Here is a 27,371-nt window from a genome sequence, read left to right as displayed (position 1 = left end):
ACTTCCATCCGCCTTGTAGGGGAAGAATTGGCTGTCCTGAGGTGCCTATCCAAGATCCAAAAGTTAGGAAGAAAACCAGGCAGGAAAAGAGCTGCGGAGTTTTCTAGGCGAGGAAACCGTGTTTGCAAAAATCCCGAGGATTAAGTCAGTAAGATCCATTTCATTCAGTCCCTCTGAACATATTTAGTGCATATTAAATGCTTCTGAAGGGCTGCACAGAATTTACTTGTTTCTTTTTGCTGTATAGCCTTTTTATTGTTTTAACTTTTTTCCTGCATGTAACATTTTCTTTCTGTTGTTCCTATAAAAAGAAACTTATCGGGGCGCCTGGGTGGCGCAGTCGGTTAAGCGTCCGACTTCAGCCAGGTCACGATCTCGCGCTCCGTGAGTTCGAGCCCCGCGTCGGGCTCTGGGCTGATGGCTCAGAGCCTGGAGCCTGTTTCCGATTTTGTGTCTCCCTCTCTCTCTGCCCCTCCCCCGTTCATGCTCTGTCTCTCTCTGTCCCAAAAATAAATAAACGTTGAAAAAAAAATTAAAAAAAAAAAAAGAAACTTATCATTCTAATTTCTGCTGCTATATTCAGTCGATGTCCAATTAGAAAAAAACAAAAACTTCGTTCTCGCTAAACCGCAGTTTCAGGTTGTCACCCGTCACCCTACGTAAAACGTTTCGTCATGACGTAGGAGCCTGGCCCTCCTCCTTCCGCAGACCTCGCCCACACGCTCAGCCAATCACAGTGTCGAACTCTCGGCTTGACATCTTCCGCCTCCAATCGCAGGGCACCTCCTCCCCGCCAATGACAGGCGGCCGAGAGGAAACCCCGGTCGTCCGCGGGAATATCAATAAGGGAGCCATGGGGAGGAATAGAAGCCTCGACTCTCGCGAGGATGCTCCCGGCGCTCCCTTCTTCCCGAGGCGGGCTGTCACGTGACGCGGCCTCGCCCAATCGCCGCGCGGGCTGCGGGGGTCGCCGCGGTTCCCGCCAAATACGAGCTCGGCGGCCGCGGCAGCAGCGGCGCGGGCGGGAGGGCGAGCGGCAGTGGCCGCCTGAACGGAGCCCGCGCCACCGCCGCCTGAGGGGAGCTCGAGCCGCCGCCGGGGCGATGCTGGAGGAGCTGGAGTGCGGGGCGCCGGGCGCCAGGGGAGCGGCCGCAGGTCGGTTCGGGCCCGCGCCGAGGGGAAGGGGGGGCGCGGCGCGCGGCCTGCGCAGGCCGAGGTGGCGGTTGGGGGCGGACGGGCCTCCCGGCCCCGGGCCCGCTCCTCTTCGGCGGGCGTTTGGTCGGTGCGGCCGTTACAAGCTGAGCGAGGGCCTTCGCGACCCGCAGGGCGCCCTCCTTGACGTTATTGTTGCGCCGCGACCATTTTTTTTTCCCGGCGCTTTTGCGTCAGTTCGTCCTTCCAGGGCTCTCTGCGGTGACGGGTCGGTGTGGCCAGGAGGGGAGACTGAGGCCCAGGGAGGCGAAAGGGCTGGCTTTGCAGGTTGCCGAGTGCGTTTGTGCCCCCCTGAGCAAGTCGGACCGTGCAGCGGCCCTCTGGCCGGGTGGGGAAACTGAGGCCCGGGGTCACACGGGTTCGGGGACCAGAACGCTGCGTCTGCGGCTCAGGGCAAGCCCAGGTAAGAGCCCTGGCTGGTGGGATCGCCAGGGAGCTGGGACTCGGGGGTTCTTGATCCTGCCCGCCGTGCAAGGTGAAGACCTGTCTTCCCCTCCCCCACCCCATCTTGGAAGGGGGCTTTCTGGCACCTGGCAGAGCCTCCGAAACGTGGGATGGCGAACCAAGGAAGACCAGACTGCCTGTCTACCTTGCTTGACTCCCATTGTATCCCTAGCCCTTGACGCAATGCTTGGCACACAGGAAGTGCCCGACAGATAAGGGTTGACAAGGAAATCAACTAGTCTAACCCAACACCTGGGCAGCGTTGACATTGGGGGCTATCCTGTGCACTCCTGGGGTGTTGAGTAGCATCCATGGCCTCCGCCCATTAGATCCCTGTGCCAACCTCTTTTCCCTATTTGTGACACCAAATACGTATCCAGGTACTGCCAAGGGGCGTCTGGTGGGGGGCGCAGAATCGCCCCCTAGTTGAGAACCATTCTTTCAATTGTTTCCCGACTTTGAAATTTCAGAGACCTAAAATCCCTATAAATAAAGTTGGGGCTGATTGTCATCGACAGTCACTTGGTCCCGTAACAATGTTTAATTAAAAAAAAAAAAAATTAGGGGCGCTTGGGTGGCTCGGTCGGTTAAAGCGTCCGACTTCAGCTCAGGTCACGATCTCCCGGTCCGTGAGTTCGAGCCCCGCGTCGGGCTCTGGGCTGACGGCTCGGAGCCTGGAGCCTGTTTCAGATTCTGTGTCTCCCTCTCTCTCTGCCCCTCCCCTGTTCACGCTCTGTCTCTCTCTGTCTCAAAAATAAATAAACGTTAAAAAAAAAAAAAATTGAAAAGCACTCCCTACTGTGACCCTCCTCTCATAAAAGGGAGGGATGTTTAAACGCTAGATAAAATTAGAATGAAGAGCATTGGTGACTACACACGAGTGTGTGTGAATTGTACGTGTACCGCTGAACGATCTGGATCCCTGGGTGGGCTACTGTTTTGTGTCAGCTTGTAGCTTTGGGGCCCAGGTCACTTGCCTTCCGCTCCCATCAGAGCTGGTGACTCGGGGCCACACCAGTAATACTTGGGGTTGTCCTAGAAGTAAATGTAAGTAGCTAGAGATTATGCACCTTCAGTTAAGAGGGGAAGAACATACTTGGGTAACAGAACTTGAGGATGATGTCGTCTGGAATTGGGTAGAAAGGAGATGTGCATCCTCGGGGTACTTTTCTTATCTTCTCAGCTTGGGGGACAGCCAAGGTTTTTAGCTTTTTACCAATGCTCCCTTGTATGTATCTTTTACAAAACTTAGGTAGCATGCCCCAGGTAAGTTTTTTCAAGCCAGATATCCTAGCAGGTGTCAGCTTTCAAACTTACTCTAACCGATTTAAGGATATTTTTTCCAAAGACTTAGCTGTGTTTGCCTTCATTTCTGTATCAGCTCTGATATTATTATTAGATGCCTTTCCTGAGTTTTTTTTTTTTTTTTTTTTTTCATGCAGGAAAACATTCTCCTTTATTTCCTGACAGCACTTTAGCTCCAGCCTGGCAAGATTTATAGATTCTTATTTTAAAACAATAAGCCCTAGGGGCACCTGGGTGGCTCAGTCGGTTAAGCGTCCGACTTCGGCTCAGGTCATGATCTTGTGGTCTGTGAGTTCGAGCCCCGCGTCAGGCTCTGTGCAGACAGCTCAGAGCCTGGAGCCTGTTTCAGTTTCTGTGTCTCCCTCTCTCTCTGCCCCTCCCCTGCTCATGCTCTGTCTGTCTCTCTGTATCAGAAATAAATAAACGTTAAAAAAAAAATTTAAAAAACAATAAGCCCTATTCTGATTTTATAGATTTGGTAGTGAGGAGGGGTTGGATTGGAGGAAAACATTTTGGGGTCATTAATGGTGAAATTGCTAACACATTATTTTCTCTCATCTTTGCTTGCACTCATTCCTTTTTTCTTTTTTTAAAGATTTTTTTTTTCAATTTTATTCTGAGACAGGGGGAGAGAGAGAGAGAGAGAGAGAAAGCCAAAGTGCAAGGGGTGGGGGCAGAAAGAGAGAGAGAATCCCAAGCAGCTTCTACGCTGTCGGCGCAGAGCCCGACGTGGGGCTTGATCTCACGAACGAACCAAGAGATCATGACCTGATTGAAATCAAGATTTGGATGCTTAACGGACTGAGCCACCCAGGCGCCCCATTGAAGATTTTATTCTTTTTTTTTTTTTTTAATTTTTTTTTTTTCAACGTTTTATTTTATTTTTGGGACAGAGAGAGACAGAGCATGAACAGGGGAGGAGCAGAGAGAGAGGGAGACACAGAATCGGAAACAGGCTCCAGGCTCTGAGCCATCAGCCCAGAGCCTGATGCGGGGCTCGAACTCACGGACCGCGAGATCGTGACCTGGCTGAAGTCGGACGCTTAACGAACTGCGCCACCCAGGCGCCCCTTTGAAGATTTTATTCTTAAGTAATGCCCCACAACTGAGCCAGTGGGTGCCCCATCATTCCCCTTTCCGCTGTCCCTATTACCGTACTCGCTGGAGTGCCAGTTCTGAGCTAGGTGCCAAGGGTGTGGTATGGAACTCGTCCCCCTGTTGTTATAGGCTTCCTGTTGGGAGGGAGACATAATAAACAATGTAACTTTCAGAGCGATAAGCGCCACAAGGAGATGAGAAGCTGTGACAGTGTTGAGAGCAGAATTTCTCGACCTATTAAGATTTGGGGCAGAAAATTCTGTCGTGGGTACTGTCCTGTGTATTTTAGGATATTTAGCAGTATCTGTGTCCTCTAACCCCTAGATCCCCCCCGCTCCGTAAAACAACCAAAAATTTCCCTAAACGTTGCCAGAGGCCCTGGGGGTAGGGGTGGCAAACAAAAATTGCCCCCACGGGACAACCGCTTTGGACATATGAGGTGCTGCATATGCATTTACTACTTCAGGATTTCCACCTTTTAGTAACTTGTCCTTTGGTACTTTTATTCACAGCCATGGATTGCAAAGACAGACCAGCTTTTCCAGTCAAGAAGTTAATACAAGGTAGCTTTCTGGGAAGGGGTTCTATACTGTTCACAATTTGTATCGTTCACGGTCTCCTCAGTTGTGTTTTTACTTTCCTCCGAGCAGAAGCCTTCTGTTGGGGTCGTCGGCAGGACCATCAAGGGGCCCGTGGGGGGCGTGGGAGGTAAACACTCGTACCTCCAACTGGAAGGAAACCCATTTGGTTGCATCACTGATTTCTTAGATTTCCAGGAGCAAATCCAGTGGTCACTGACTTTTGTAAGGTTTCTCTACTTCAGCTCTGTTGACATTCTGTCCTGTATATCGTAGAGTTTAGCGGTGTCCCTGGTCACTTTGCCCATGTCATGACAACCAGTGACGTCTCCAGACTTCCCCAGACATTCCCGACAGGCACACCTTCCCCTGGTTGAACCACTGTACAGGAAGATAAATGCGTCCAAATCCTTCTGTGTGAGAAGGGTAGTATATCTGCTCTCAGGGCAGACCGGACCGTATACAAGACCGTGGTTTCTGGTTTTTGAAACTCGGTATCTGGTTCCCTGTAGCAGCTTCCCTCCTCCTGTGGGGACAGATAGCAAGTTTGGTGTTGAGGGGAGTCACGTTAAGGGCAGCAGTGTCGGAGGTGAAAGGATTAGGGGCAGGGGCCAACTGGGGCACCTGAGGACAGGAGTGTTTTCTAGAGAAATCCCCCCCAGCCCCGCCTCGAGCCCAGCAAGGCTGATACTTGCTGAGCACGTGGAATATTAGAATACAGATGAGCTGTTGCTCTCCTCACTTCCCCTGTAAAGACGCCCCCCCCCCTCTGTTTCAGCTCGCCTGCCCTTCAAGCGCCTGAACCTTGTCCCAAAGGAGAAAAGTGAGGACGCGTCGGATGACACGAGGAGCCCTGAGGGTGCCCCTGCACAAGGCCGAGTCCCTCATCTGGAGACCTCTTTGGACAACTTGGAGAACAGCTGTCATATGGTTTCTGACATAGATTTTAATCCAAAACTTGTCAATGGGAAGGGTCCCTTAGATAACTTTTTAAGAAGTACAGTCAAAACCAGTATTGACCAGACCACGGTCATCACCGATTTGACGGAGGACTCGAGTGACCAGCTAGATGGCGTCGCGGCCCTTAGTAAACTAAAGTCTGCTGCCTCTCCCTCCGAGGAGGCCGTGAGTGGGGCCGGAGAAGAAGCTGGAGGTGAGAGGGGGCTGCCGGAGGCCAGTCTGAAGGACGAGCTGACGTGTCCTGAAGAGACCCTTTCAGACATTCCATGCAAAGCAGAGGAGGAGGGTGCTGGCTCCAGAGGTGCAGAGAGGAGTGGAGAGGGGCAGGAAGGCTCGTTCCAGAGCTGCCCCGAGCTGGCAGGTGGTCTGAGAACATGCTCCGAGAAGGACCAGGACGGTTGGAGTGAAGCCAGGGGCATCCTGTTCAAAGGGAAGGTGCCCGTGGTGGTCTTGGAGGACATACTGGCTGCAAAACCTCCCCGAACCAAGTCTCCTCCCACGCCACCTGCAGACCAGGGCTTGCCCTCTGACAGCGAGATGCTGGAGTCCGGCCCCGAGGAAGACTCTGTTCTTAGCCACTCGTCCGGGGGTTCTTCCTCTCCTACCAGCTCACCCGAGGGGCAGTCTGCTCCCAAAAGGCATCCCAGCAGTCCCGGACCCTTCCCCACCTCCACACCCATCCGCAGAGTAAGTATCTCTGCTCAGTGCCAGTGTGGCAGTGCTGACAGGAGTCGCCTGGGACCGCCGTGTCATCCAGGTGCTTGGTGGCCAAGCAGGTGGGGCCGCAAACAGATGCGGAATTCTTTTGATATCCAGAACCATTAGGGGTGTTCGGGGGTGGCTCTGTTAGCCCCCAGTGTGTCAAGTGCCATCTTGGTAGACGTGGTTGTTCACGCCTAATGAATGCTGCTGGTAACTCAGCAGTTTTAGTGACGGAACGGTTGTCAGCAGGCAACCATGAGTCCTCATGGCAAATGTGAGTTCCCTCCATTTCTTCTTCCTGTTCCGAGAGCCCCGTAAGGGTCTTGATGGTAAAAAGTCAGTCAGCGTTGGTGGAAAGGCCCCAGGGCCACAGGAAGGATAAACTGGGGATTCTGTAGGGTCAGCCCTCGTCCGCCTGGCCAGCCATCTGAAACCCTCCCCCAGAGCAGCAAGAACAAAAGAAAAACCTGGCACCGTTTTTTTAGGCCCACAGAAGGATGGCCTCTGAAATGCTTGTTGGTGTCCCCGCTTTGCGATGAACATGATGACGGCTGTCTCTGTTCTCATCTGCCCATAGGGTCTTGGGGTTGAAACTGGTAATATCAGTCAAGAATCCAGAGGTGTGTTTAACGGTGTTTTGTTTTGGGTTTTTGGGGTTTTTTGGTTTTTTTTTGTTTTTTTGTATTGGTAGAATTTTTGTTTACTTTAGGTTTTTGTTTTTGTTTGTTTTAAGTAAGCTCTACGTCCAGCGTCCGGAGTCACCCATCCCAAGGAGGCTCTGTGCTGTGAGCACTATTAGTGCAGAGCCTGACGCGGCGCTTGGGGCTCGATCCCACGAACCGCGAGATCGTGACCTGAGTTAAAATTAACCAACTGAGCCACCCAGGCGCTCCCCCCGGCCCCCCCACCACTGTTTGTTTGTTTGTTTGTTTGTTTAATGTAAATTAGATCCTGGTTGGATCATTCAATATCTACCTGCTTGATTTGACCTTGCTCACTTTCTGAAATTTGATCTCTGGAGGAAAAATTATTTTTCTAGACGATTCCATGTCATTTATACCCTGAGAGGTGCACGAGAGGAGAAGAAAATCGCTTTCACTTCAGGCTTTCAAAATATCAAAAGTGGAAGTCTTTGTTTTCTTCTAAGTTTCTAAATGTTGCAGATGGATGTACATTTTCAAACTTCCGCCTGAGCCATTAATCAGACTCTCAGAATCAGGGCTGAAGTCCCTTTTTGTTGTCAGCCATCTTGTTTGGGTCAGCCAATCGCTTGAAACCCTTCCATCCTGCTGCTTCCTGTCACATGACGTGGTGCAGCCAGTTAGCCTCCAGAACAGGACGGGTACACGTGTTTCCATTCTTCTTAATCACTTCATTTTTTAAGTTTGTTTTTGTTCCCACAGCAAGGCCCGAGAATCGGGAAGTGACATAGTTGGGCCTTGTCGTGAAACAATTCGGTGTCTGTCTGCTGGCCCACGTAGCACTCCAGACAGCCGAGGGTGCTCAGCTGGGAAGGCCTGCACCTAAGATGCTCGGTCTGACTCTGAGCACAGGCTTGCGCTTTTGAAATGCTCTAGAAGGCGGTGTTCTCACACAGCTTTGCAAATAATCGTACGCTGTGAGTGGCCAAGGTTCAGATGACCCCAGAGCCTGTGGCAGAAAATTGCCCCTGCCACCCACAGGTGGGCTGGTCCATCACAAGGGTAGAGGTAGCGCCCCCTGATGGCGGTCGACACCAAAAGGATGAGCAAAATGAGGTGATCATGGGGAGCCTCTGGGCGCCCAGAGGGCCACGCAGCCTGAGGAAGTGGCTGGAGACAGACCATTTGCAACGACACCCGCAGCCTTGTACTTTATCGCCTTCCCCTTCTGCAGCAGTTTTCATACCACTGTAACACGTTCGGTTTTATTTGGCTCTATCATTCCTGGAGTTGGTACTGCAAGATTTTTGCATTGGAATCGCTAGGCATTCGCTGGCCCTGTATTGTGTGTGTGTGTGTGTGTGTGTGTGTGTTTCCCTTTCAGGGCACTTGTTAAAATACAGATCCTGTTGTCTCTTCCCAAGGGAGTCTGATGTAGTCTACCCAGAGAGCTTCATTCTGTTGGGGTTTTTGTGTCGTTGTTTTAAGTACTCTCAGGGTTCTAGAGAATCTCACTTTGAAAAAACAGTCATTTATGAACACCTATTTTAAGTAATCCAGGGTCAGATTACAAGTCAGAAACTAGCCAAACGGTTGCTATTTAGCAAGAGTGTTTTACCATTTGGGATAGGATAGAACCATTTCTCAAGTTTGTTTGCATTTTAACTGTCATTGATCCTCCTTTACTGGAGATTCAAGATTATCCTTCCATAAATGATGATGTTGATACAGCTGTGTTCCTGGAATCTTTGCATCTATACAAATGAACCCAGATCGCTGGAACTTTTCCCTGTAGAACTTAAATGACACAAGTATTAAGTTCTTCGTGTTTAAAGAACATAAAGGAAGCATGCCAGTCCTCTCTGGCCCCCCTGTCTCTCCTGGGAGGCTGTCATTTTACGTTTCTCTGTGGTGTATGTGAGGCCTCCCTTGGGAATATACAGTATCATTTTGTTTCCTCACCTGAGCCATGTGCTGTAAATATGTTTTTTTTTCATTCTGGGGTGTGAAATCATTGGGCTGGGATGATGTATCTCTTGTTAGCTGCCATATCTTATACCTCTCGTGTGGACAAACTTTAGCTCACAGACTCATTCTGGTTGGTGGATGGTTCCATTTCTCGTTCTCAGCCAAGACAGAACAATGTGCTTCCTTCTACATGTTTCCTTGGGCTGCTGTGGAGTAGAATTTCGAGGTCCCAGGAATGCACACACTAATTTTTGCCTGCTTGCCCTCGACTATGGCTGGACCAATTTGGGTTGTATCTCTTCCCTGTGATTGAGTTTTTAGCTACTCCTGCATGCCCACTACTCTGCACCTCGTTCGCTGCTGCTTATGAGCTAAGAGATGAGGTCTCCTTATGTATAAAATCAGAACACGTGGCTCTGAGAGGATCCTGCCAAATAAAGTACAAGAATGTTCATGCATCTCGTTAAATCAGTATTGACGACGTGGGATAGTTGATGTGTGTATTTCAGCTTCCGTCTGGGATCGTGGATCTTGTTTTTGGCAGCTGAATTCCAAATAGGTAACACATACGGCCTAGACTTGGAGAGAGCTCCATGAGCACTTGGGCCGAATGTCAAGGAGATAACGTTATATCAGACCAGGAAGGTCCACCTGAGAGCCCAGGGAAGCAATAGATATGGGTTCTGCACGAAATGGTAATTGCTCTGATTGCTGGACGTCCTTAGTCGGCTCCTGGGAATCCTGTCAACTCTGCCGTGCCCGGACTCAGCACGGCGGGAGGGGACGTTGAATTTGCAACTGAAACTCACGAAGTGCGGGCAAGACTGACCCGATGTGCTTTCCCCAGGTGCTCTCGCACAGCAGTCTGGATCACATTCAATACTGTAAATTTGAACGCACAGGACAACGACAGATACAGCAACGTGCAGATTCTGCTGTTCAGTCCTTTATGGTGGGGGTGAGGACCACAGACTTGGCAGGCAAAGTGACTCTGGAGAAGGCAGGTGCTTTCTCTTAAGCCCTTGGTAAAACCGCTTTGGTCACTGGGCGTTTGCGCTGCTACATGCTTAGTGCAGACAGCCTCGAGCACAGTGTGTGTGGCTTTCATATGCCTCTGCTCAGCCATTTCCTAAGGGAAGATGTAATTCACAGTGGGAAGGATGTCTTGTTGAATGTATTGGTCTGTAAGTTTTATCCTGGAAGAGGTTTTGGACTTTCCCAAATAGATCATCGCCATGCAATTTTTGTCAGTGTGTCAGAGCGTTTCAAGAGAAACAGGCCTTTGGTTTTTCAGTTCCACGTCAGTCCCATTTTTTGGCTACCTCTCCAAGGCTCAAGGGAGCCTGGGCAGTTACTGCTTTTCTGGCCTGAGCTCTCTCTCCTCCTGTTTGGCCAGCTGATGATTTGGTTTTCAGGATTCCCCGCTCTGGAGATAGCTTAGGCCAGTAGTCTGAACGTGCTCATTCATACTCCTACCTGAGGTCACGCCGCCAGCCTGGTGAGTGAACCCAGCGGTGCGTCTTGCTGAGTCCTCCCGGCCCAGGCTCGCTTTGCAGCAGGATGATAGGGAATGTCATACTCTAGGATATAGGGGACTCGACCAGATCGCCACCTCTGGCAAGCTGAGCTTTTCTCCTGAACATTCACTCCACGTTCTCAAAGCCGCGCTAGGCAGAGAGCACAGATTGGTGGCTCATGGGAATCCAGCCCATAGATGTGTTTGATTTAATTCATGTAGTGTTAATTTTTACACATTACCTACAAAATTTAAATACAGTTCCCAGCATCACCCATTCTTGGAAAAATCTGAAGGGGCAGGACTGCTGGGCTGCAGGCCAGTAAGAGCTCTGTCCCTTTTGGACGGGGTGCATCCTCTGTCCTCTGTCGCAAACCCTTCTACTCCGTGTCACCTGCCTGACACCGAGGCTGGCTGTCCACTGCATTTATTTTTGAGCCTGCCCTGTTTTTCCTCTGGTTGGCCCCCTTCATTTTTGTCATCTGTCTCCTCAGTCATATCCCCAGAGGCATGGATGTATGTGTTCATTGCAGATCACGACCTCACTAGGACATTTTAGTGTTTTGGTTCTAATTGGTGGAAACTGGTCACTTGGAACGTTGTAGCCTTTTCGTAAAGAAGTTCTTAATCGTGTGAATCCCTTATCCCTACCCCCCTTTCTTGCCCAAAGAAGTGTGTGATTTGTTCTATGTGATGTAGTGACTGAAACAACCCGTGTTGAAAGAGAAACGTCTCTCATTTCAGATAACTAAGAAACTGGTCAAAGCTTCTGCAGAGAAGGACAAGCTCAGACTGCAAAGAGTAAGACATTCCCCTTGAAGTAGAACGTTAACCAGTGCTTTTTGCATTAAACAGTAAGCAAGCGGGGCGCCTGGGTGGCTCAGTCGGTTAAGCGTCCGACTTCAGCCAGGTCACGATCTCGCGGTCCGTGAGTTCGAGCCCCGCGTTGGGCTCTGGGCTGATGGCTCAGAGCCTGGAGCCCGTTTCCGATTCTGTGTCTTCCTCTCTCTCTGCCCCTCCCCCGTTCATGCTCTGTCTCTCTCTGTCTCAAAAGTAAATAAATTTAAAATAAACAGTAAGCAAGGTCCTGTTGTCCCCTTTCCCTGCTTGTCCTGACCATCACTGATAGTTGCTTCATTTCACACAACTGTGCCCTGGGACTCATGGGTCGCATCATTTTTAGCTTTGCTAAATCGTCCGAAGATTTTGCTCATAGACTTTTCTCTTATTATTGTTGTTGTTAGTACTGGCTGGATAGTTGGGCATCCCATTGTGGTTGAGCCTTGCCTTCCAAAGGATCCAGTCCCTCTCCCTGCGTCCCAGGCCCCTTCCCACCTGCCGTGCTGGTTTGGTGGCCACGACACCAGACGGGTGATTCTTGTGCGGCGATCCCTTCTGAGGCTTCACTTCTGTTTTCTGGGGTCACCTCATGTCACACACTGCAAAGCAGAGCACTTTTTTCTCATTGCCGTGGAGGAGAGGGCCAGCGGGCGTCTCCCCCACGCCAGCTGGTGGAAGGGGCGGGCCGTGTGCTCACCGGCTGCTCCCTGTGCCGTGCACCTCACGGTGGCATTCGGCCTTTGTGGGTCAGATCTTGATGGCGTTTTTAGGGTTTATCTCCTTCTTTGTCGGAATCTCCGAGGTGGGGTGGGGACGGAGACGGGGCTCCAGCATGGCTGATTTCCAGAAGCCTCGTCTTATTTAGCAATGAGAAGCAGGGCATCCCCTTGCACAGACACTGTTGGTGTCATTACCATCCCCAGACCAGACACCTTCTTCAAGTGTCCTGTGAGTCACCGGAAGATGCAGAGGAAACGGTGTGAGAACTGGAACAGTCCAGACGTCTCTCATGGCATGCCGCCACGGCTTTTGTTAAAGCAACCAGGGCTTTCTCAGGGCAGAGGGTAGAGACAAGGGCATAGTCATGCGGCTAGACGAAAACTGAGTTGCCAGGGTCCTGATGTTGGGAAACCCATTTCTGATGGAGATGGGCCTTGAAAGTGACCCGTTGCTGTGGCAAAAGGAAGCACCTCTCTGCCTGGCAGGCCAGCTTGTTCAGGAGGAGTTCAAGGTTACAGAAAAGCACAGTGCCTCAGGCCATGTACCGGCTGTTTGGAATGAGGAGCCGATGTAAAGATAAAGTCATTTCTTGCTTTTACTGTTTATTCTCATTTATTTCCCCCTTATTTAGCACATTCCTGCTCCTCATCTCATCCCGTTCTTCCATTTCAGAGGAAATAAAACCCTATAATCTTACATGGTTTGGGGAGAAACGAAAGAAAAATGCTTTTGTTTTAAAGATAGAGAAGTAGAACCTATAGGCATTTCTGTCTGTATTTCATCATGGCTTTCTGGTTAAATAAATGTGGTTGAAGCCTAACAGCGGGTAGCCTGGAGGTGGTTCTTTTTTTTTTTTTTTTAATTAAAAAAATTTTTTTAATGTTATTTTTGATGAGAGAGACAGAGCATGAGTGGGGGAGGGGCAGAGAGAGAGGGAGGCACAGAATCCAAAGGAGGCTCCAGGCTCTGAGCTGTCAGCACAGAGCCCGACGCGGGGCTCGAACCCACAGACCTGTGAGATCACGACCTGAGCTGAAGTCAGAAGCTTAACTGACTGAACCACCCAGGCGTCCCTGGAGGTTCTTCTTTAATCTTTTCTAATTTAGTGAAAAAGAGAGTAACAGTGGCCCATGTTTATACATGGTATTTTGAATGAATCTTAAACTTTCTTTAAGGTTTATTTATTTTTGAGAGAGAGAGAGAGCGTGAGCGGGGAAGGGACAGTGAGGGAGGGAGTCACAGAATCGGAAGCAGGCTCCAGGCTCTGAGCCATCAGCCCAGACAGAGCCCGACGCGGGGCTCGAACTCACGGACCGCGAGAAGCCAGAGGCACACCAAGACTCTTGCTTCGAATTGCCAGCAAGGTCCCTGACAAGGGGCTGGCGGCCCTCACCTTTCTCCCAGCCCCGGGGAGCGGGGGGAGGCGGCTTGGGCGGGCGGCTGGCCCTCTGGGAGACGCGCAGGGGCCCAGCCGCGCCTTGTCTCTCGGCCGCAGGACAGGGAGCGTCTGGGCAAGCAGCTCAAGCTACGGGCAGAGAAAGAAGAAAAGGAGAAGCTGAAGGAGGAGGCCAAGCGGGCCAAGGAAGAAGCCAAGAAGAAGAAGGAGGAAGAGAAGGAGCTGAAGGAGAAGGAGAGGCGCGAGAAACGGGAGAAGGATGAGAAGGAGAAGGCGGAGAAGCAGAGGCTCAAGGAGGAGCGGCGCAAGGAGCGACAGGAGGCGCTGGAGTGCGTGTGCCCTGGCGGGGGTGGGGGGGCGCTGGGGGCGGGAGCGTGCACCCCCAGGCCGCCTGGGACCCTGGAGCGGCCTCTGGCGAGCTCGGGCTGGCTTGGTGTGCAACTGTGCCTCTGGGCTGAAGCTGTGTCTCACGTCTCAGGGCGAAGCTGGAGGAGAAGAGGAAGAAGGAAGAGGAGAAACGGTTGCGGGAAGAGGAGAAGGTAGGCTGTTCTCCCAGGACTGCGGAGTTCAGTCCGCTCGACTGCTGCCCGGTGTTCCTTCGTCTTGGGAAGCCAGGTGGCCCTTGCGGGGACTGCCACGTGTGCACATACCCTCCGGTGGCCGGCAGGCTCCCCGTACTCCGCGCCTGGCGTGGAGATGGGCTGGTGCCCGGCTGGGGCTGGGGTTGGTGGGTTGCGAGAGCAGACCTCAAAGCAATGCTTTCCGCTTAAAAATGCCGGGGCTCCCCTTCCGGGGGCCTTCGGCGTGTCTGCGCACACACGCTGCTTCTCTCCATTTCTTTGTGCTTCTGTTTTCTTCCGTTGCAGCGCATTAAAGCAGAGAAGGCCGAAATCACGAGGTTCTTCCAGAAACCAAAGACCCCACAGGCCCCCAAGGTGAGCAGCCGGCCTCCTCTGGCTTGGCTTTTTGTCTTTGGCCTGCTCCTCCTTTTGAAAATATAAGGGTATCTTCTGGCCAGCTAGCTTCCCTTTCAGCAAGAGGAGGTCCCCGCTTGCCTCCTGGAGGGAGCTCTTATTTCTGGTAGAATCCGGAGGCTCGGTATTTTGTCGTCTCACCAGGCGAAAAGTGTCAGGTTTGCTCAAACTACTGCCAGGTGTTTGGAGGTTGCTGCCTAAACAGTTTTGCCTTAGCAGCTGTCGGGGAGGATGTCTGGGGAGAGCCAGTCCTCGCCCTCAGGGAGCTGACGCTCCAGATGGGAGGCAACACTAGGCACAAAAGGACAGTTCGGAATTCAGCACAGAGTTCGGCTTCCTCGGCCTGGCACCTGTCCCCTTCTACCAGCGTCTGCCTCCAGAGACGCCAGGCTCCCTTCCCCCTCCCTCCATGCTCCGGACGGGACCCATCTCCCCCAGTGCAAGGGTGTCCGTCTAACGCTTTCTCCGCATTCACATCCCTTCATGTGTTTGTGTGTTTATACACGTAATAAGTCACGAACTGTCATGTCCCTGCTTTGTTTTTGTAGCCGTCTCTTGGATTCTCTGTGTGCTGGTACGCTTGGGTCTGCTTGTTCTTTCTATCGCTGCTCGCGCTTTCGTAGTGTGGATGGCGTCGCGGTTTATATGTCCGTTGCCCTGTTGATGCCCCGTCAGGGGCACACGGCGTGTCACTAACACTCCTCTCTGTACCTGTGCCTTCCTTTAGGACAACCACCTCGAAGCGGGCCAGACGCTCGGTTTTTTTAACTTCACTAACCCAATGGGTCAAAAGAAACTGATACCGTTTTTCACTTTACATTTTTCCTTGGTTCCAGTTAGACATCGTTTTGTATTTGTTTACCATTTTCTTCCTTCTGTGATTTGCCAATTCCTATTTTTTACCCATTTTTCTGCAAGGTTGGCTTTTCCTCTGACCTCTGGGAGCTGTTTATGCAGCCAGGATTTTCATTCTTGGTGATACACACAGCAGATACTCCCTCTCGGTCTGTTACCCGCCGTCTAACCTGTGCGTGGCATCTTCTGTTGTACAGAGGTTTTGTTTCAATGGCAACATTGAAGATTTTTTTATTTGCATGTGGTTGCAGAGCCTTGTGTACCCTGTGGCCATAGACAGATACGTTCTCTTTCCCAGTGTGTTCTGTTTTTTGCTTGTTGGTGGTTCTTTTGTTTTAGTTTTTGCTCGTTGTGCTTTTATGTGGAGTCCCTTAGCTTGGCTGATCTCTGTAGCTGTCGTGTGGGGCACGGCCCTAACTCTGTCCTGTGTGGTACCCGGTGTCTCAGCACGTGTTCGTCAGGGAGGCGGGCAGTCTGCTGCTTCTCACCTCGGGCTGTGAGTTGGAATCACGAGGGATTACAAAGTCATGGAGCCTGGATCCCGTCCCAGAGCATCCCACGAGCCTGGCGTGGGCAGCGGGGATTTCGGCAGCCCCTGGACGGCCTGCTACGTGGCCGTGATGCAGGCTGTCAGCCGCAGCACTCTTTCCTCCGTGAGGTTGAAGCCTGGCTTTCTTATTTTAAAAAAAAAATTTTTTTTTTTTTTTAACGTTTATTTATTTTTGAGACAGAGAGAGACAGAGCATGAATGCGGGGAGGGGTCAGAGAGAGAGGGAGACACAGAATCGGAAGCAGGCTCCAGGCTCTGAGCCATCAGCCCAGAGCCCGACGTGGGGCTCGAACTCACGAACCGTGAGATCGTGACCTGAGCTGAAGTCGGACACTCAACCGACTGAGCCACCCAGGTGCCCCGAAGCCTGGCTTTCTTATACGAACGTCACAGACATGGACTGTCCTTCCCACTGCCCGTGTCCTCGTGCACTGCCAGCTTTGGGATCCACTGACAAACACATTGCTGGTGCCAAAGGAGCTCTGGGAGGGGACACTAAGCCCACCGGAATCTGCGGTGGATGTGACTCTTCGGACACAGACGCTGATGTGTCAGGTCCACGGCAGCCTCTGGTGGGGCCGGTGGGGGGATGGGCTCCAGGCCGTAAGCCAGGCTGTGGTGCGGCTCTGGGTAAAGTCACTCTCCCAGGTCTCGGTTTCCTCACCTGGGAGCTCTGCTTTTATCACTCACCTCCCCCCTTCTTACTTTTCATTATTTAAGAAACTTTTTTTAATGTATTATTTTCATTTGTTTTTTATTTTGAGAGAGAGGGGGTATGCATGCACAAGCAGGGGAGGTGCAGAGAGAAGGAGAGAGAGAATCCCAAGCAGGCTCTGTAGCTGTCTGTGTAGAACCTGACATGGGGCTTGAACTCTGGATTCGTGAGATGACCTGAGCCAAAGTAAGATGCTTAACTGACTGAGCCACCCAGGCATCCCTCACTGCTACTTTTTAAAGAGCCGTGTTTATTGAGGTGTTGATAGGAAAATTTGCCCGTTCAGTGAGGCTGACAACGCGTGGGACTCCACGGCACCCGCATAGTCCAGATCTAGAGTGTTTCTATCACCCCATAGGGTTCCCTGACAGTCCACAGCCTCCTCCCCCCATCCCCAGCCCCTGGCACCTGCTGAAGTGACCTCCAACCCCGTAGGTTTGCCTTTTCCAGAAACCCGTGTAGGTGACGTCACATGGCATGTGGCCTCTTGTGTGTCTCCTGGGACTTCCCAACCCGGATGAATCTGAAGAGCAAGCAGTGTGCTGTGTGTCGAGCGGCTCGTCCTCGCGGCTGCCGAGAGGCGGCCGTCCCAGCACGTGGGAGTGCCGTCACACCCTCTTCTCCATTTCAGACCCTAGCCGGCTCTTGCGGGAAGTTTGCCCCCTTTGAAATTAAAGAGCACATGGTCCTTGCCCCTCGGTTTCGGACCGCCTTCGACCAGGACCTCTGTGATCAGTTGGACCAGCTCCTCCGGCAGCAGAACGGCGAGTTCTCCTTCCTGAAGGATCTGAAAGGCCGGCAGCCCCTCAGTTCCGGACCCACCGTGGTTTCCAACCGAAACACAGACACCTGTAACAGGTTAGTGGCCGGGGCGGGGGGACGGTCGTCTACCTGTTGGTGAAGTCAGAGCACAGTCGGAGAGGCTGAGAAGGGAGGGGCCCGGGACAGAGCCCTGGGTTCTGGTCTGCTGCTGGCTTGGCTTTGGGCCACTTGTCTCTCTTCGGGCGTCCCATGAGCTCTTGCAGCCCCGTGTGCAGTGGCTTTGCAGGAAGCTGCTGCTGTGGAGTACGGATTCCTGTCCTGGCTTCCCGGACTCTCGGGGCAGGGATCTTGGTTCCGTGCCAGCCTCCCTGGGGGGACGTTTCCCCGTTCTTGTTGGTCTGCTCATTCTGCACCACCCTACTTGTATCAATGCTGTGGGCCAGCAACTTAGCAATCTTGTTTCTCCCTCCTCGTCGGCTTTGTGTGCCTGGAGTAAATGCTCCTTAGCTTCGTTGGGACCAGGCGGTCACCCGTCTTCGTAAGATGCTTACAGCCTGCTTCCTCGGGTAGCCTGGGTGGCAAGCGGGCGCGTTGCGGGGGAGGCGCGTTCCTGAGTTTGCTGGCTCCCCCTCAGCGATGTGGTGATCGTGGAGAGCGGCAAGGTCGACGGCGTTCCCGAAAGGAAGAAGTTTGGCAGGATGAAACTCCTGCAGTTTTCGGAGAATCACCGACCGGCGTACTGGGGCACGTGGAATAAGAAGACGACCGTCATCCACCCGCGGGACCCCTGGGCGCAAGACAGGGTGAGCACGTGGCAGACCTCCGACGGTCCAGGCACGCCTGTCTGCGTTTCCTTCTCGTCTTGCCTTTTGTACGCGGGTCTCCTGGATTCCACGAGTATTGTCGCTTTTCTGCTCTGACTGACGCACGGTGCCTTTGTTTTCCCAGAAGCTCCTGGACTACGAGGTGGACAGCGACGAGGAGTGGGAGGAGGAAGAGCCGGGAGAGTCCCTGTCCCACAGTGAGGGGGTGAGCACCTGCCCGCGCTGGCTTCAGGCTTCGCCCGGAAGGCAGGCCCCGGGCTGAGTCCACTCGCACACGGCCCCCGCTTGGCCCACGGGGCTGCCTGAACGTTTCGGGCACCCTCGAATGTCCCCGTTTCCAGCTTGTCTTAGGAAACCTTACCTGGTGACACCAGCCCGCTTGGCAGTGGAGGCAAGAAGCGTCCCCCACTGTTACCTGGGGCCCACTTGCCCCCTGGTCCACTGTGGTCTCCGTACCCCCCCGTCCCCATCTCGCATCTGGGTGGCTTCGCGCGCCGTGTGGTACCTGACGCTGGCCCGCTGTCAGCCACTGGGATCGGTCCCCAAGTTTCTCCCGGTGCTTGTGGCGTCCAGAAAAACGTCTGCCAGGTGTTCGCAGGTTCACGTTCCAAGCGAAATCGACACTCTGGGGCTGCGTGTCGTGAACGTCCTTTGTTTTCCTTTTGAGGATGATGACGACGAAGTGGGAGACGATGAAGATGAGGATGATGGCTTCTTCGTGCCCCACGGGTACCTGTCTGAGGACGAGGGGGTCACCGAGGTGAGGGGGCGAGTGGGGAGGTGACGGTCCCCGAGAGAGCTCGGCCGGGCCCCAGCCTGGGGCTGTGACAGTGATGCCATGAGGTTTGCGGGTCAGGGCACTAAACCGCGTCGGGTCTGTTTACGTTTCCTTAGCTAAGGTTGGAACTTACAAGAAGACGTGCGGTGAGCTTTAACAATTGGCATTTGTAAATCCATCACCCCAAATGAAATCTCGGACTTTTCCATCTCTCCAGGAGGTGCCCCCGTGCCCCTTGGTTAACCCCCAACCCCCACCACTGACTTTCTGGACCCTGCCAGACAGTGGAACTTTCGATGGCCTGTCGGGATGCAGTGTTTGGGCAGTGGAGAAACAGCCCCGGGTGGGGTGGGGGGGGGGGGTAGGTTTTGTGTCTCCAAGTCAGACTGGAGGGGTCGATGCGTCTTACACGCTTCCAGCTAGCAAGGTAGGCACGTCTGAGGTGCCCACGAGCTCACCGGTGTTTGAGAATGGAGCCGGGCCGGTGTGGAAGGTGCCGGGCCCGGCGGTTGAACTGGGCATGAGATTTGGGGTTGGTGATTTGAGAGCCTTGGCATGACATACTCACCAGGAAGTCCCGAGTGGCCTTGAGAGGCTTACTGGTGACATTAGGAAAGTACCTGAGACTTTTGCCGGTCGTGGCCAGAGGGAATGCTTCCAGACGGCAAGGGGCACACGTGCCAGTCACGGTTGAGTCTAGGGAAACAGTCTGCCGTTTCCCGGCTGGTAGCGTTAGGAGAGGGGTGCAGGACGCAGTGGGGCCTGGGGGTGCGGCGGCCCTGACTGCGGGCGGCCCTGCGCTGCCGCAGCACGCTCTTCTTCCTTCTCACCGTTCCGGAGGCGGGATGAGAGGGCACAGGGCCCCCGGGGACCCCAAAGTAAGCGTTGTTCTCCCACCTGCAAGGAGTGTGCCGACCCAGAGAACCACAAGGTTCGCCAGAAACTGAAGGCCAAAGAGTGGGATGAGTTTCTGGCCAAGGGGAAGAGGTTCCGCGTGCTCCAGCCTGTGAAGATCGGCTGCGTCTGGGCGGCCGACAAGGACGGAGGCGCCGACCTGAAGGTGCTCCAGCAGTTCACGGCGTGCCTCCTGGAGACGGTCCCCTCGGAGGAGGAGCAGACGCCCAAGGCCTCCAAACGAGAGAAGAGGGACCAGCAGAGTGAGTGCCGGTGCCTGGCGGGAGCGGGAGGGGGTCGGGCCCCCGGCTGTCCTGGGCCCAGGAAGACTTTGTTAGGTGTCTGGGTTAAAACGTGCAAGGTCTTTCAACAGACAACGAAAGCCAGTGCTTGCCGAGCGCGTCTGTTCACCTTTTAATACACCAGCCACACAGGGCAGCTACTTTAATTAGCCCGCTTCCCCAGAGAGCTTCCCCGGAGAGTGACCATAACTAAGGAGAAATAGGCTCGTGGTGTCAGGCGTGGTGGTTCAGCCAGAGACCCCCCCCCTCCCCCCCCCGGGAAGCTTGGCCTTCACAGACTTTCTGCAGCTACTTCCTGTGTCTTAAACCTGCCCTTAGAAGGCCACCCGAGGGTGCCTGGGGCTCAGTCAGTTAAGCATCGGACTCTTGGTCTCCGCTTAGGTCTTGATCTCAGGGTCGTGAGTTCAAGCCCTGCCTCGGGGTCCACACTGGGTGTGGAGCCTGCTTTAGAAATAAAGTTGTGGTTTTTTGTTTTGTTTTTTATTTAAAAAAAAAAAAAAAAAAAAAAAAAGGCCCTCTCGAAGCTGACCGTGTGTCTTAACCTTGGTGACCGACCAGGGAGCAGCATGCGATGTTTGTTCTCTTCTCCTCGTGTCTCCTGCCCCCCTGTGTCCCCTTCCCCTGCCAGTCTTGGCCCAGCTGCTCCCGCTGCTGCACGGGAACGTGAACGGAAGCAAGGTGATCATCCGGGAGTTCCAGGAGTGCTGCCGCCGAGGGCTGCTCGGCAAGGACACGGGCAGTCCCGACAGCAGCTCCGCCAGCCCGCCGAGCCCCGGCTCTTCCCGCCCACAGACCCCCACCAGCAGCGAGGACGCCGCCGTCCCCTCCAAGGCCAGGCTCAAGCGGATCATTTCTGAGAACTCGGTGTACGAGAAGAGGCCTGACTTCAGGATGTGCTGGTACGTCCACCCGCAGGTGCTGAAGAGCTTTGACCAGGAGCACCTGCCCGTGCCGTGCCAGTGGAGTTACGTCACCGTGGTGCCCTCGGCCACCAGGGAGGACAGTGGCAGCATCCCGGCCGTGGGGCCCGGCCAGGGGACGCCCATGTCGCTGAAGAGGAAGTCCGCGGGCAGCATGTGCATCACCCAGTTCATGAAGAAGCGCAGGCACGATGGGCAGGTGAGGGGCGGGGCGGGGCGGGGCGACCCCCCCCCAAGGGCTTTCTTGTCTGCAATAAAGTGCATTTTTTAGAGCCGTTGTAGATCGGCGGCAAGAGTGATCAGAAAGCATAGCGGTTTCCCATACGCCCCCCTGTCCCCAGCTGCAGTTTCCCCACTGTTGACCCGGCGCCAGAGCCGTGCGTCTGTCATCACGGACAGCCTACGTCCACGTGTCCTCCTCACCCAGAGTCCCGGTTGACGTTAGGGGTCCTGCCTGGTGCTGCGTGTTCTGCGGGTTTGGGCAGGCGTACGATGGCGTGTGTCCACCACAGAGCCCCTCCACGGACCTGAACGTGCCCTGGGTTCCGTCTGCTCATCCGTCCTTCCCTCCACACTCCGGGGGACCACGCATCTGCTGTCCCCGTCATTTTGTCTTTTCCAGAATCACAGGCTTGGGTGCACACAGCGTGTAGCCTTTTCAGATTGGCTTCTCGCGTCGCTCTGTGTGTGTCCGATTCTTCCGTGTTTTTTCGTGGCTGGATAGCTCGTTTCCTTTTAGCACCCGACAGGTTCCATGCAATGACTTTTTAGTTTAGTTTTTTGTTTTGTTTTGTTTTTAACTTTCTAAAAATAATTTTGAGAAAGAGCGAGCATGAGTGGGGAAGGGGCACTGGGAGAGGGAGAGAGAGACAATCGCAAGCAGATGCGTTGTCAGTGTGCGCGTTGGGCTCGATCCCACCCACGAACCGTGGCTGTGATCTGAGAAGAAATCAAGAGTTGGATGCTCAACCAACTGAGCCACCCAGCCACCCCCAGTTTTTAGTTTTTTAAATCTTTTTGCTTTTACATTCACTTAACGTGACTATTAAGCATTTATTCTGCATCAGGGACCCCTGCTAGAGTTTGTAGGCGGTGATGAGCAGAACCCATCGGATGGGAGGCACAGATAGGAATTTGTCACAGGCATAGTGGCCTAATCACAAACAGGCAGCTCGGGAGCAAGTACCCAGAGCAGAGTGTGGGGACCTGGGGGGTGGGCGGCCTCCTGGGGACACCCGTGTGGAGTGGCCTCCGGGGCCCTCTGCGTGCCCCGAGGGGCAGGTGCCCCAGCGGCAGCCTTCGCTGATGTTGGGTGTGTCTGTTTTTTTCCTTCCTGGACCGTGAGTGTAACAAGTTTCTTTTCTATCCCGCCTCTGAGTCTCACTGGAAACCTATTTTCAGGATGAGCACTGGGTCCTCGTTTTAGGCAGGCAACTCAGAGTTAGAGGTTTTATGGGGATGAGACGGGGGGGTCTTAAAAGTCAGGTCTCCTGCTCACGTCCAGTGTCCTCTGCAGGGGAGGTGTGGCTTGGGGAGCTGTGTGCCAAAGGCCGGATGGTGATGCCCCCTCACGCCCCGCTCCTGCCCACTGCTTCTCTGACATTGGTCACCATCTGGCTTAGGAAATAAAGTGGCCATTAGAACAGGGAAGCAGGAGAGATTACTCCCGGGGGGGTGTCAGCCCACCTCCCTGCTGGCAGCAGACAGATGAGGCCTTTGGTATGTTGGTTATTGTTTAAGTCTGTTTATTTATTTTGAGAGAGAGAGAGAGAGCACAAGTGGGGGAAGCGCAGAGAGAGAGAGAATCCCGAGTAGGCTCCACACTGTCCACACGGAGCCCCATGCAGGGCTCGATCTCGTGAACTGTGCGATCGTGACCTGAGCTGAAGTCAGACGCTTAACCGAATGAGCCACCCGGGCGCCCCAGGCCTTTGATACGTCGTAAACCTTCCTTTTAAACTGTCCGTGTTACCTGTCCTCAGTGCAAGGCTGTGTGCAGGGCTCCGCCTGGCCCGTGGACACGGCTTATACCATGGGGAGCCCACTGGGTTAGGGTCGGGGCCTCAGACCCACAAACAACTTCCTTCCCTGGACCTCAGCCGAAACGAGCCGCAGCAAGCGAAGAGGGACCAGCAGAGTGAGTGCCGGTGCCTGGCGGGAGCGGGAGGGGGTCGGGCTCCCGGATGTCCTGTTGGGTCTGGTTTGTGTTCAAGCTGTGCTTGAGCCGTGGGAGCTTCTCGTGGTCCGTGCTGGTGTCACCCAAGCAGTCTAAGGAGGAAGCTCAGTGTGACTGGCTCCGGTTGAAAGCAGCAGTGGGAACGTGGCTGGACAACGGCCTGGTTTGTCCCCCATCTGAGCAGCAGCTGCAGGCCTCTGCCCTTCCGTCGTCCCTCAGGGCCCTGCTGTGTCCCTGTCTGTTTCACTGGCGTGGGTGAGAGTCACACGTCCTCGCGTGACGGTCACGGCTGCATCCCGAGCCCCACTGTCCTCTTCCACCCGTGGTCGTCCTCATTTGTGTTCGTGACCCACGTTTGCACGGAAAACCTTGATTTTAGCCCCTGTTACGCGTTTCCTTACATGCCAGGTACTACGGTAGGCACTTCATATGAATCCCCGTGTTTCATTGGCGAGATGCTTCATCATCTTACTGAGACACCAGGAAAGAAAAAATGCTCCCAGTTAACCTAGGGTGACCCCCCCAGGGGACTCGTGGATGCATGAGAAAGTGTGTGTCTGGGAATCCATGACACGGGGAGTCTCAGCTGATGATACATGCGAACAGCAACCCCGTGCTTTCGTTCCCCGTTCACGGGGGAGGCCTTGCAGAGGCTCAGCGGCGTGGGGAACTCAGCCGAAGGCCACATGGCACGTGAACCACGCTCTGGGCCCTGCGTGCGGCTCACCTGCTGTCCCTGGGGGTCTAAAACTGTTCTGGACAGAAGCACCACTCAGAGCAGACCAAATCTTTGGAGTCCTGGACTTGCTGGACCCAGTGGTTCTGACTCAGTAGGTCTGAGGGAGGAATCGAAAGTCTGCATTTTAAAAAACCCCTCAGGAAATGGCACGTGACGGGCCCAGGACCGCAGTGTGGGCCTGCACAGTGTGTGCGTCATGGGCTGAGAAGCCCGGAACACCCGGCTCTGGGGATGCTCCGGGGATGCTCTGGGAGTGGTTCCATGGGCAGCTAGCCTCGCCCCTGCTCTGCAGAGTGGGACACCCTCCTCCACGGTCCCCTTGTGTCGGGCCACCGGTAACGGGGCCCCAAAGCCACGGCATCAGTACAGGAGGGTTTGTCTCAGCAACGAGAGGTCCTCGGCTCCTGCGCTGACAGGCTCCCCGTGTCCCGCTCCCTCCTTCCTTAGTATGTGGCCTTGGTCCTCATGGTCACAGGATGGCTGTCGCCCCTCCTGCCCCCAGGACCGAGGTGGTAGAGGCTCCGTTCAGCTGGAAAGGGACACCGTCCCCGACAGACTTCCTCCTGAGTCTCTCTGGCCAGAATCGTTGGCACAGCCCATCAGCTGCGGGAGAGGCTGGGAAAGGGACTGGCCAGCAGCCCCCAACAAAACTCCGGCTCTGTTTTAGAAGCCAGGGAGGGGGGGATGGCTTTGGGGCACACGCTGAGCAGGCCCCCCACCGCACGGCACCCACATAAAGCGGGAGACCCGGGGAGACTTCTAGAAGGTAGGTTGGAAGGCGCAGGAGCACGTAGAGTGCTTCCACTTGCGTTTCGGTAAAGCCGCCGGTGCTTCTGTACCCTTGGGGGTAGTTGTCGCAAACCCTAGAGGTGTGCAGATAGAGCTTTTAGACTGGGTTGGGCTGTTTTCATTTGTGGGAGTTTAAAAGTCTGTGGGTTCAAAGTAGTCCCGATACGCGTGGGTTCACCAGGTGCCCTGGTCAGTGAGCTGAGCAGGCCGAGGAGGGGCGCCAGTCCTGCCGCCGGACGTCTCGTGCGGCCCGAGGGTGACGCGAGCTCTGCGCCTCGGTTTTAGTTTAAAGCGGGGAGAGGTTCTGTGTTCCCTCTCCGGTCAGAAGTCTGTGCTCAAGATGACCCGGAACAGGGTTCTTCCCAGCTGCCGAGCTTTGTCGTGGCCACACAGCGGGACTCGGGGTGTCCTCCCAGAGTCTCCCGGTGGAAGCCTGGCCCATCCCGGAGGGCTGCGCTTGGTGGCTCATCCGAAAACCGGCGGAGCCGTGGGAAGCCTTGTTCACCTGCACTCGCGTGTCCCGTCTGCGGGGCCCGTGAGCGGGGACGATGGGCGGGTCCCTCTTGCCTGGCAGACCCTGCCAAGCGCCTCCTGAGTGGCGTAGTTGAGGGCCAGGCCGTCTGCTGTCCTCAGCCCGGGGATTCTTTTGACACGGGTGGTTGGGAGTCCCCCTTGGCGTCCGGCTGTTGGCAGCACGGCTCGCTCTGGGGGCCCTTGTCGTGTCCGTGGGGCTGCCCGGCTGGGCCCAGCGGCAGTCTGCACACCCCCGGTGGCCCTGTGCCGTCTGTCACCCCTTCTCCGGCAAAGGCCGCTTTCTGTAGCGGGGAAGTTCCAAGAGTGTCGTGAGAAATAGGCCTTCTGTTGAAATAGGCCCACCTCTGCCTCGGCTGGTTCTTTGTCGTTCACAAAGGCGCCCGTGTGGATGGTTGGTGTTTAAAATCAGTCCTCCCTTTCACGCTTTCTGTCCTCTCTGGTGAAAGCCAATGGAAACGGCTCCAGGATGTCGGTGGAAATTCTGCTGTCAGTGGAGGCCCTGCCTGGCCCCCGCCCGCAGTTGCTTGGATGGTGTTGTCCCTGGCAGAAGTGATCTAAGCATGAGTGAACCAGAAATCCAGGTCTCTAAGTCAGAGACAGTTCGCAGATAATGCTGGTGGTAGTTTTCGGAGATCTGAGTGAGGTCTTTTGACAGAAACTCCCCGTCCCCCAGGGCTCCTTTGCTGATAGGCTCTCAAGCAGACTCCTCAAGTTTGTTGCCAGAACAGGTAGAGGTGGAGGGTGGGGGGGGGCACAGCAGCCCCCCTGCCCCACCCGTGGCCCGTCTGCTTCTGCTGCTGCCGTTGATGGCCTGTGCGCCCTTGTCTGTCCAGGTTGGAGCTGGGGACCTGGATGGGTTCCAGGCAGACACGGAGGAGGAGGAAGAGGAGGACGGCGACTGTGTGATCCTGGACATCTCGGATGTTGGGGGTGAGAAAGGCCCAAGCCCTCCTCTTTCATCAGCCTGGCCGGAAGGGAAGAACGTGCCCTTTTTCTCCCACGCGCCTCTTGTCTGTATACAGCGAGGCTGCGTGATGGGACCCCAAAAGGCACTGGGTGGGCCGGGGTGGGTGTGGGCAGTGGGTTCCAGTGCGGGCCCTGGAGGGTCTGACTGGTCTGAAAGCTGCCGTGGGCACATCAGGACTGGACTACGGTAGCCGTAGCAGAAACAGGTGCAGTAATGGTCTGGCATTTGGGCGCTGACCACCCAAATCGTGGCACTGTTCCAGAAGCTTCTGAGAGAATCCACAGTGCTGCCCCTGTGGCGTTGACCTGTGGGCTGAGTGCCACGAGGCAGAGTGGTGGGGTCCTGGGGTGGTCTCGGCCGTAGACAGGGCTCAGGGAGACCCGGGGGAGAGGTGGGAGCCCGGTGGATTTCTGGGGCGGGGGAGGGGGGCAGGGGGGATCGGAAGTGCAAGGGTCAGTTGTGAGGACAGGATGCACAGCAGGGCCGCTGTGGGTGGTGAGGGAGGCTGAACTGAGCTTGCTGAGTGAACTAAGGAGGGGACGGGGTCTGAGGGCACTGGATACAGCTGTCTCGAGGGGGTATGTGGGGGACAGCAGCTTGAGCCCCTACCCGGTGTTGGGGTGCGGTCGGCTGAAGCCCCCTCCCTCTCTTGCCTTGCAGAGGCCCAGGCCCCGTGTGGAACCGCTTCTGGAGCTGGGGGGTCCGTGGGGATGGACAGCAGCGAGAGTCCCCCGCCCGCCCGCTCGCTCGGCCCCTGCTGAGCGCCCCACCGGCCCGGTGCGTGCGTGTAGGATGGTTTAGGGATTCACAAACGCCTCTCAGATACTTGAAAGTCCTGCGAGTCTGTGTGAAGAGCACTTTGTCCTGCTTCGCAGACCTCCCCTGAGGTCTGGAAAGTTTTATATAGGATGCTTGATTGGTTCCTTTTGATACTTGTAAAGATGTTCCCCCAAAAGCTGCATATTAATCTGCCCTTTAATAAAGCATTATCGCGATGTGAGGACCTGTACAGGGAAAGCCTGGTCGCGCCCTGCGGGCCCCGGAGCAGGCACTGTGATGAAATGCTTGTAAATGAGTTGGAGCCCGCTGCGGCTCCCAGACCCCACGTGGGTGTGTATAAACTTATTGTCCAGCCCTGACCTGGCGCGTCTGTCTTCTTTTCGGACACATCGTTTCTTGTGAGTGGGTGTGTGCTGTCACCTGGGGCCTGAG

The 27,371-nt window shown here is 54.6% G+C and overlaps 1 protein-coding gene across 3 annotated transcripts; it reads left to right on the top strand.

Moving 5' to 3' along the window:
- Positions 1-844: 844 nt before the first annotated feature.
- On the top strand, positions 845-27,298 carry CHAF1A (chromatin assembly factor 1 subunit A). 3 transcript variants are annotated; one of them, XM_086699444.1, is made up of 15 exons: positions 845-1,155; positions 4,572-4,622; positions 5,416-6,284; positions 11,169-11,225; positions 13,480-13,709; positions 13,859-13,919; positions 14,247-14,315; positions 17,106-17,332; positions 17,871-18,039; positions 18,188-18,265; positions 18,728-18,820; positions 19,743-19,995; positions 20,663-21,153; positions 26,026-26,122; positions 26,820-27,298. In XM_086699444.1, the coding sequence occupies exons 1-15, from the start codon at positions 888-890 to the stop codon at positions 26,918-26,920; spliced, it is 3,114 nt and encodes a 1,037-aa protein (XP_086555570.1). In that variant the 5' UTR covers positions 845-887; the 3' UTR covers positions 26,921-27,298. The 3 variants fall into 3 exon arrangements, with proteins under 3 accessions (XP_086555570.1, XP_086555571.1, XP_086555569.1); XM_086699443.1 differs by having other exon boundaries at positions 847-1,155; positions 18,185-18,265; XM_086699445.1 differs by lacking the exon at positions 11,169-11,225 and having other exon boundaries at positions 846-1,155; positions 18,185-18,265.
- Positions 27,299-27,371: the final 73 nt, after the last annotated feature.

The sequence above is a fragment of the Puma concolor genome, chromosome A2, assembly GCF_028749965.1.
Source record: "Puma concolor isolate L17-30 chromosome A2, mPumCon1.1.hap2, whole genome shotgun sequence".
NCBI lineage: Eukaryota > Metazoa > Chordata > Mammalia > Carnivora > Felidae > Puma > Puma concolor.
The sequence above is the reverse complement of the archived record's forward strand: the minus strand, read 5'-3'. Positions and strand labels throughout refer to the sequence as shown.